Below are 10,138 nucleotides of genomic sequence, written 5' to 3'. Positions count from 1 at the left end.
TCACTATCCGCCTTGTTTATTTTCCTGTTGTAGCACTAAGTTGCGACCGGTGGCACATCTATCCCGTTTTATTAAACACACCATGGGTCCCGGTTGGGATGTTTACAGGGACCTCGGCTCTGGCCAGCTCAGTGAAGGACCTGGCATCCAGGACGAGTAGGAAAGTGCGATTCTCCTGAGAACATAGATAGAAAAGACTAAATATGCTATGAGGAGACAAAGGTCACAGGACACATCCCATCAGAATAACAACATGGACTGTAGCAAACTATACTTCACGCATATTGAAATTGTCTATTCACAGCCAGGCTGCGGAAGCGTCGGCTCTATTTTTGTCTGTGGCTACTTCTCTCCTTCATTATATCACAGAGTAAAGAGGTTCCAGCTGGTCACGCTGTGGTTAATTGCAGTGTGTGCAGAGGAGCTGCTTTTTTTTTTCTGTATTTAACTTACTTGTCTGGGTGTGATGATGACTGACAAGACCACTCCATCATCTTCCTCCGTAGCTCTGGGCGAAGCAACAAAGACAGGCTCAGACGGGTAGAAGCCGGGATAACGCCACACCTAGAAAGATGGGATTAGGTAAATATTCCCTCCACGCTGAGCTGTTTCATGCTAAAAACCAACTCGCAGCCTACTGTTCCCTCTCGGTGACAACAGGATGTTGGGAGTAGCTCTGATCAGACAGGACTCGACCCAGTTAACAATGAGGTCTCTCTAAGTGGGCTCTGATTGATGGGGAACCTTGAGCTCCTTGGTGTGGACATCCATCTTGAGCAGGGAGTCGCCGATGACGTGTGCGAAGCCGCAGGCGTAGAAGTAGCGGTAGGGTTTGCCGTTGCGCTGCTCGTAGTTGATGTGGGGGAACTCGAGGCCGCCGTACCGCAGCAGCGCATCGTCGTGGAGCTCCTCGTGAGTCACGCGAACCTTTAGGGCCACGGGGGGAGAGTCAAGACTTGACTTGTGTAAGTTAAAAATGTGTGACATTTTAGCCAAGAAACGCACTGACCTCGTGTACTGTTCAATGCAGTGCTAGTGTGACGGTTGCACCCAATACAGCATCAACAAAACTGTCCATATCCAAAAGTTATGGTAATGTTATAAGAGAATTCAATGAACTTTCTTCCATTTGTGTGCAGTCGATAGCCAGCAGCACTTTACTTACATGAACATACAATAAATGCTATCACTGACGCTACCAACTCTGGTCGTCATGACAACAAAAGCATCACCTTTCTTTTAATGTCTCAGCTTTAGTGCACCCTGTGTGTGTGTGTGTGTGTGTGTGTGTGTGTGTGTGTGTGTGTGTGTGTGTGTGTGTGTGTGTGTGTGTGTGTGTGTGTGTGTGTGTGTGTGTGTGCGTGCTCGTTACGTTAGCTGTTAAATGGCATCTGTTCAGACGACGAGTTTGACACAGTTTTTATCTGCAGCAAGTAAATTACTATGTTGCAGAAAGGACCTTCGGTGTCTCATCGTGCAGGATAATTGACTGCGTGGGAGTGAATTGGCTGAATTTATCATGATTATAGACCTCTTTCTTTACCTGAGTCCTGTAAAACCAGATCAAGTGTAAAGTACAGTTTCTTAACCACACAATTGCCCCGCTCCCTCTGCGGTCCCACCTCTCCTGGGCTCGTCTTCACGGCCGTGGCTGTGCAGCTCCTCAGGGTGACAAGGTTTCGGTCCAGAGGGGTGTTTTCATCCACGTTCAGGGGCAGGACGTATCTCCTTGGGAGGTTTCTGCACAGTGAGTTGTAAAACTTTCGAGAAAAATCAGACACAGAGACAAAAAGACAGTTAGACTCTGTCAGAGAATGTGGGTGAAGTGTGCCTGAAGCAAAACGCAGTGTATCAGAGACAACGGAACCATATATGAGTGTAGAGCAAAGCTGTGGGACGTTACCTTGTCCAGCTCCTCGCCCTCAGCTCTGCGGAGGTTCTCCAGCGTGTAATCTGCGATCACCTGCCCGTCGTCCCCACAGCACATGTCCATCACCAGGAACCCGTCGTCCTCGAAAGCGTTGATCTGATGCAGCGTGAACATGGCCGCCGCCCGGTACTTCACCGCGCTCACCTGACGGGACGAGAAGCAGGAAGCAGCGAGGAGCTGCCGCGGTGCCGTTGACATTTCCAAACAGCTCGCATGTTGTTGTGTTGTTACACAACAACAACAACAATGGGAAGCATGATTGTGATACACAATCATGCTTCCCATTTCGGAAGCATGATTGTGTATGCTTAATGGGTTTGCTGTGTAATGAGACGAGAAAATTGGGACCAATGTATGAAAACAAGGATCAACGCCACCAGAGTGTGACTTCATCAGAATAAATAAGGAGAAGAAAACGTCATCATGTGTGAAGAGATTAGCTTGCAACTTTTGTGTGTGCGTGTGTGTGTGTGTGTGTGTGTGTGTGTGTGTGTGTGTGTGTGTGTGTGTGTGTGCGTGCGCGTGTGTGTGCGTGTGTGTGTGTTGTGTGTGTGTGTGTGTGTGTGTGTGTGTGTGTGTGTGTGTGTGTGTGTGTGTGTGCGTGCGTGCGTGCGCATGTGTGTGCGTGTGTGTGTGTTGTGTGTGTGTGTGTGTGTGTGTGTGTGTGTGTGCGTGTGTGTGTGTGTGTGTGTGTGTGTGTGTGTGTGTGTGTGCGTGTGTGTGTGTGCGTGCGTGTTTCATGCTTGATAGGTCTAATGCAGGTGTAGCTGAGCAGTAAACTGCTTTCAGCCCACCTCGCCGCTGTGCTTGTTGACGAGGTGGAAGACGGTTTCACACTGAGGCTCCCAGGACATGACTTTATGAAAACTCTTTCCCTGGATCCTGTACAGCATGAACTTCAGCAGGTCCAGCTTGATTGGCTGCTCGATGAACACAATGTAGTTCTCTGACATGGCTAGAGCAGATACACACGCACACACACAAACACAAACATATTTATTCAGTGATTCAGTAACATATAAAGAATATGACATATGGGTGCAGTGATGATGTGATGTGGGTTTATGACACAGTTAATGAAGCATGTCGGGGAGCCACTGCAAAGTGTCCTGCTGATATGCCTCGTTAATATTTTCATAAACATAAACAAAATGAGTCAGACAAATTGGTAAAAGGTCCTATGACCTATCAACATGACTTCAGAGTGGGTTCACTGTACATGGAGGTGTTTTGGAAAAGAAACTACTAATGCTGAGCTTTTAATTGGACCAGAAAGTGAGGATTAGAAGAAAGTTCCCAATGTCCAGCTTCACTTCACAGACTTAGTCCAACTACCAACGCGGTTTTCACTTGTGGGTGAAAAAGAACAAAACTACAGAGCTCAAACTGAAGCTCACAGAACAGGGACGAAACATCAGCACCGTGACTCGGTGCCAGTCAGTCTGGCAGACCCCGGCCAGGCTGATGGAAATGGAGCCTGAGATGTAATCAGGGAACTGGGACGACATAAAAACCGCATGGAGCAACAGTCTGTTAAACGAGGCAAAGCCATGAAGTCAGGCTCACATTAGCTCCTTCATCAGCGCTTTAATTATTACTGCTGCTGCTCAAGTAGCTGTCACTGTGACTTCCTGCGTCCCCACAACCTCCACGCTGGGCTGAATCCGGACCGAGGTCCTCTGACAAGACCTGCTCCAAGTGTCTCTAACTGAATTACGTACATATACAACAAATGAAAGACGTCAAAATGCTACTACATGTACACAAATAAGCCGAGCAAGAGGCTACATTAAAAAGATTACACTAAAAGATGGCTGAGTGTCCTTTAAATAGATAAAACCTTCTTTTTCCAGAGAGTCTTAGGGACAGTTTGTCCTTTTGTGTGTTAATAAGAGACAAAGTTATAAAACGAGGGAGATAGCGAAAGCTGAAAAGAAAGACAAAGGAGCCGTGATTGACAAAAAGAAGCAGGATGAGGCCAGAATTCAAATTAGTTATTAATAAGAGCGAGGGAAAAAAGAAGTGCTCGTCCTGTCAGTGCAGGCAAAAACTAAATCTCCCCTGGAATTCATTAATTCCACTCCACTATACATCCAGCATGCAGAGAACTCGGAGCAGCCGCGAGTGAGGCTCACCAAAGCTGTGATAATAGGACGGCTTCCTGGGTTCGGCTGCGGGGATGGAGCAGATCACCGAGGCCCCCGACAGGTCCGCGGACGCCGCCGCCGCGCCGCCGCCGGGGGGCACGCGGACGATGTTGTAGAAGAAACCTGGGGAGGCGGCAGCCGTCAGACGCGGCAGAAATGCAGACGTGCAGCGTGCAGATGTGCAGACGCACCGCTCGTGCCGTAGGAGTTGCCCATGTTGTAGGCGGCGCCGTCCGGGTCGTAGTGCGGGTGGGCCGTGGCGGCGCTCACGGCCACGTACCGGGTCCAGTCCACCTGGGGCGAGCGAGCGGCACGGTTACCCTCACTCTCTCACTCCAGCGGACGTTCACGCCTCACGCCTCACCTTCTCCTTGGTCTCCAGGCTCTGCGGGTCGATCCTCCTCATGTAGCAGGTTTCCGTGCTCACGTAATAGTCTCCTTTGTACTTGACAAAGTTCACGTTGGCGTTGTCTGTGGGCTCTGTGTGGACATGCAGCACTGATTTAGTGGAGAAGTGGTTTTTACAGCCTTTTACAAACAATTTTTTAAATGCCCCTAATTGGCTTTTTTACTTTATTACTCAGCTACGGCCACATCCCCCCGGGGGGTCGTTAAAGTTTCATCTTATCTGCAAAGCACAACTAAAGTTTCACACGGCATCTGGCACATACTGGGACTCTGAAAGCGGGAGAAGAATCGGGCCAGGATGTTTTTGCATGGGTCGGGCGTCGCCACTGTCCCAAACTCCGACACCACGATGCGGTTCTTCTCCGAGTTGGAGACGAAGGAGTCGCTCTGCAGGAAGCGGCTGCTGTACGCGACATGGCCCTCGCTGATATGGAAGCGATGCATCAAGGCCATCCCATCGAACCAGTGGGTGTATCTAAAAAACACAATACGTGTGGATTGTGTGGTACAGTATTGGTCAATCGATGCATTATGTTGTATTTTTCCACAGATTACCGGTCTGCTCCGAACTCAAACTTCCCAGGGCCGGTTCTCAGGAGGCTCCCGTTGATCCAGGCCGGAATGGTTCCTGTGACGGCGGCGGGGACGGGATCGGGCGTCTCCGCGCCGGAGCGCACCAGCGGCGCCACGCTCTCCAGGCCCGAGGCCCGCGGGCACCTCTGCCTGCTGGACACTGAGCGGAGGAGAGGCGGCGGGAGATGAGTCGCACGCTCGTCCTCACCTGGCGTCGTGACGCACGCACACAGCAGGTGCGGTGGAGCCGCCGAGCTTTTTATACATCGCTGGGACGTGTGAATGAGGACTCGCTGCAGCGGAGCCTGCAGCAGCCGCAGAGGCCCGCCGGTATTAACACGGTTAACAGACTATTTAGCAGATTTTTATAAATCAGTTGACTCCTTCCTAATTTTCGCGATGATCGTCAGACTTTGCACCTTTTTTTTTTGTTTTTTTTCCCCGTTTCTTTTCCCGCAGCGCGTTAATAACAGCCCAATTAAACAACGGAGCTGCGAGGTGCAGCTCTCGCGCCTGAACCCCCGGGTCATGAACTCTGAACGACACCTGCACCACCTCCGTCGTTCTGTGTTGTCTAACAACCGGCGCCCCTTCATTACCTCCGTCTCAACACATAACGGGCGCTGTAAAATATTTATGAGCGCGATGTGATTATCGCGGCGGTTCGGCGCCGGGGCCCCACGCTGAGCCGAGCCTGCCGTACCAGGGTTCGCCCGACTCGGGCAACTGTTGCTGCAGCCAATCAGCGGAGCCGGAGCCGCGTTCAACCCCATGACACCGGTACAACAGACAGTAAAAATGAGAAGGAGCAATAAAGAGTCATTGACTGTCGACGGTGGGAACACAAGCTCGACTTTGCGAGCGTGATTGCGATTGTGATTACTGCAGCATCGCCAACGACGTCTCAGTGTGCGCTATTGTACTTAGAGGGGGGGCATTTTATGGGGTTTTCTACTGCTGCAGGCAAAATCAAGTCTGATCAAAGCAAACAGCCACAAAGCGTCAGGTGCAGTTTTATCTTTTTGTGTTCCTGCACCACACACTTTGCCTCACAGCACCAGAGGTGTGTCAGTATAAACATCACTGTAGCTGTTATGTGTGATGTCTTTTTGTTCCCGACACGTGAGGTTCCCTTTTTTTATATTAATTTAATAGTTGAGAATAGCTCGAAGCTGTTAATGAGTTATTGTGCGTATTCTTTCACCGGCTCTGGTTCGGCAGGCGACCCCGGAGCAGCGACAATACGAAACGTCACAGTGCTCTTAAATGCAGCAAAATACTATTGTGAGCAGAACAAAACCCACGTTACGAGAAGACACATGGCTGTGTTTAAAGGGGGCGACGCCATGTAAATGAATGGCTGATTCATTCAGTCAGGCCCTTTCCTCAAAATCAATACTGGTGAGAGAACAACGTTCTCCTGGAAGCTGGTGTACATGTACACGTACTGTGGTACTCTGAGCTGCTGTGGTTCCCAACGCAAAGCGCCCGTCCTCAAACATCGTTAACTTTGCTTGTACTAACTTCATCTTTTCTGACGCACGATAGCACGAACTCTTCCTTCCTACGTTGAAAATGATCAAAACAGTCCTACTCACGGCTGCGTGTTTGCGTCTCAGACATCGGCCCGTCGCTCTGCGCTTATGATCAAACACCAGCGGCGGACTTACGCGAGCGCTGGTGGAAACCTTTGAACCCCGGCCTATTTCAGGAAGCGGTGACACACGCTATACGACACTGCAGCGCGGCGCTGTCATTAAAGTGCTTATGAAAATGACCAGAAGGACGATGACCGCTGATTCCTGACAAAGGTCACCGTGTGACATAACGTGGTAGCTTAGCAAACAATAACAGACAGTTTGTTTATTTCTTCAATGTTTATTCTGGAAGAAAAGAGTCACCGCATTAAATCATTTGTATTTGACTTATGATATTGTTTGTACTGTTTGTGTATTAGCTGTTCCAATCTTTGCTGTTTATGTTACACAACAACAGGCGGCTCGAACTTTAGCTGGTGGTGGCAGTGACACTCATATAGACATAGGACGTCCCCCAGCATCTATAAATAGGCTTTCTATAAAATCAACAATGGAGGTTTTAGCCCTGGTCCGGTGTCGGTCCCCTGAACCTGAACCAGGATCTGGAGTCTCCAGCAGTGGACCTGCACCACCAGAGGAAAATACCCCTGCTCCAGGAAAGAACGAGCCTTCCGGACCTGAAACAGTTGGTTTAGTGCCAAGAGCAAATGACTACCTGTGTAAGTGCATGTGCTGTGTGTGTGTAACTGCTTGTATCAAAGCAAAAGGCCACCATGCAAAGGAACACTTACACAAAAAGTACAACAACACAGAGCAGCGAACAGGGAGTTGATGATAAAATGCAAAAATAATCAAGGTGCTGTTTATGACGTTAGCCTAAAGTCATTATTTTTTTTTGTTGATTCTGTTTCGGGGCATAATTACAAGTTATACGTCATTCCTCACAACAGAAACGGCAGAAAGTAAACTATGCAGCACCATTATACCATTACACATGATGAATGACGGCCGTAAGCAGATCCCCACGTACGAAATGAACCTGGCAAGTACACACACGACCTGCACGAGGACCAGTCGGGTCACGACGCGCCTCCAGGGATTTAATTGAGCCAGTCGTTTGCTAATGGAGGAGTTTGTGAGAGACGCAAAGCCAGGAATCCCGAGAAGCAGCGGAGTAAAAGCACAGTGAACAAAGACATCAAAATGAAATAAACACGTTCAGCCACAATCAGAAAGTGAAGAGTGGGAGAGACTTCTGTTAACATCACTGTGAGGGATAATGACAAGAGCGAAATCAGCAGCAGACAGCCGACGCTTGAATTCAGTTCAGCCCACGACGGGAAACACACAGCCTGCAGCAAACGACGCAGCCGCTGGAAAACACACTTATGTATTTGTTTAAGATTAACAATGCGCATGTTGGTGGGCTCTAACTGGGCTAAACATTAGGCTGTTGCCACAAACAAAAACGATCCCACCCACGACACGGCGGTGATAGACACAAACAGGCGAAACGAGTTTAAAGGAGCCCGTCGCTATAATATTTACGCGTTACTGCCAAATCCTTCGCCTTTGCGCCACACGGGGAACCGCGGCGACGGCCAGTGCGGGTTTACGGCCGCGCAGTGACGCAGGCCCGGTCCATAAAAGCTCACGCGGGGTGTCATTCAGAGTTCAGCCGCTGCTCAGATGTGAAAAACGGGCCGAGTTGTACCTGTTACCAACCCCCGGGGGTGGAGGGGGCGGAGGGGGAGGGAGGGGGGGTTGCTTTCAGTGGACGGGCCGCGAGCCGCATCGCAGGACATGTGGCGCCGCACATTAACAGTCATAAGCAGCACACGGTGAAGACGCGAGCGGCGGTTCAGGTCAAATGGGCGTATTTTCTCTCCAAACCCACATTAGCTGCTCGTACATTTCATTCCGCTTCCATCATGGTGATATTAATTCTGCGCACACCTCCGTTTATTATCTTGTGTGATCCGGCCACTATTAAATTAATGGCATTTATTCTGGACACTGACCTGTAATGCGTTTAACAATGTTTTACAGATTTGAAGAGTCATTTTAATTATCTTTTAATTAATTGCGTAAGGCTGCAGATGCTCACGCGTGCACGTCCGGCCGTGCGCGCGCGCCAAAGCACATATTCAATCACGCTCACACACACACAGGCGGCGTATTTTATCGCCGAAGTGTGTTTCATCATTTCGAGTGTTTCGCTCAGCGAGTAAACTAGAGGAGAGGAACTTGGACTGAACGGACAAAGGCCCAATAACAGCAGCGTTCTTCTCTTCCAGCTGTTACCATCACTACTAGGTTTTCTCTAGTGCCTGAAGGTCTCTCGTTCCATGCGAGAGCTTGAGATTATGCAATCCAAGGAGACCGAAGATTGATTTCCTTAATAGCTATTATAAATATATTAAATGGTGAATTACAGCAATAAAATGATGTCTTTGGTAGGAATGTACTCACTCGCTATACTCAGTTAAATTGTCCCATCTAGTGGTCAATGCGGAAAGTGAGTCCCCCAGTCTGCTGTCTGACCCACGGTGCAATGAAAATGCATGTATCTAAAATTGAAAACAAATTAAATCCACTCCTCACGACAAAGCCCACAGACCAGAAATCAAAAATGAATGTTTGCCCGAGCACCTGATTCTGTCTAAGCCGGAGTCTTATATCAAAAAAACATCTGGATAGAAGACGTGTGTGTCCAGCGTCGCCGTCTAATGTAACCTTTGTTAGCGAGGCAGCCTGCGACAGATTTATATTATCTGTATGCTGAGTCACCCCTGGTTTGCACACTCTGACACTTTCATGCCTCAGGAGTTGTGAGTGTGTGTAGGTGTGTGTGCGTGCGTGTGTGTGTGTGCATCCTCCAAGTCTCATAACTTATTCAAGTTCTGTTCATTCAAGTCATTATAAGAACTTCATGATACACCGGGTCAGAGTTTCCAGCACGTATATATATGTATATATATATATATATATATAATGTTTGCATATGAAATGTGTGGAGTGACATCACACGTACTGTCATAGAGTATGCCTCATAGACCTGGCGCTGCAGGACTGTGTGCTGTAATAAAATAAATAAGGTGTAGCTGTTGATACTTTCTGCACCATCTGTGTCTCATTGTGGAGCTTATTTATCATAGTAATGTCGCTAAGGCTGATGTTGTTTCACGTTTCTGTGAAAACAGATCAGTGCCAATAATCCAGATGTTGGCTTCCCATGCAGTTACGCAACCATTTAATTTCAGGTTTCAGGGAAGCGACTGTGTCCTGGACCAGAGAAGCAGGTAATTTAGAAATCAGACTGAATAATGTGGAGGTTACGTGGGATGTGCTTAAATCATACAGCGCCTACTGTATATACACGCTAATGTGCCCACGCGTCCTACGCGCGTTAAAGGACTAGCTCTACCTGAAGGTCATGTATGGGAAAAAAACACCTGTGAGATTCGTCCGGCGCCCAGCCGCACTGACCCCGGCCGCCATTGGTCCGTCTCCATCCTCCGGAGGCCGGGACGTCCAATCGG

General features: G+C 48.9%; 1 protein-coding gene across 2 annotated transcripts; it reads right to left on the bottom strand.

Annotated features, from left to right (window-relative positions):
• On the bottom strand, positions 1-6,809 carry bco2l (beta-carotene 15, 15-dioxygenase 2, like). Of its 2 annotated transcripts, none has more exons than XM_029163518.3 (12): positions 6,657-6,809; positions 5,041-5,218; positions 4,749-4,960; positions 4,442-4,557; positions 4,269-4,371; positions 4,066-4,200; positions 2,725-2,885; positions 1,904-2,107; positions 1,623-1,760; positions 745-927; positions 454-564; positions 1-175 (listed from the first exon to the last, which is right to left on the bottom strand). In XM_029163518.3, the coding sequence occupies exons 1-12, from the start codon at positions 6,679-6,681 to the stop codon at positions 59-61; spliced, it is 1,683 nt and encodes a 560-aa protein (XP_029019351.1). In that variant the 5' UTR covers positions 6,682-6,809; the 3' UTR covers positions 1-58. The 2 variants fall into 2 exon arrangements, with proteins under 2 accessions (XP_029019351.1, XP_029019352.1); XM_029163519.3 differs by having other exon boundaries at positions 1,904-2,074; positions 6,657-6,808.
• Positions 6,810-10,138: the final 3,329 nt, after the last annotated feature.

The sequence above is a fragment of the Betta splendens genome, chromosome 9 (assembly GCF_900634795.4).
Source record: "Betta splendens chromosome 9, fBetSpl5.4, whole genome shotgun sequence".
Classification (NCBI taxonomy): Eukaryota; Metazoa; Chordata; class Actinopteri; order Anabantiformes; family Osphronemidae; genus Betta; species Betta splendens.
Note: the sequence above shows the minus strand (reverse complement) of the source record. Positions and strands in the feature narration are given on the sequence as shown.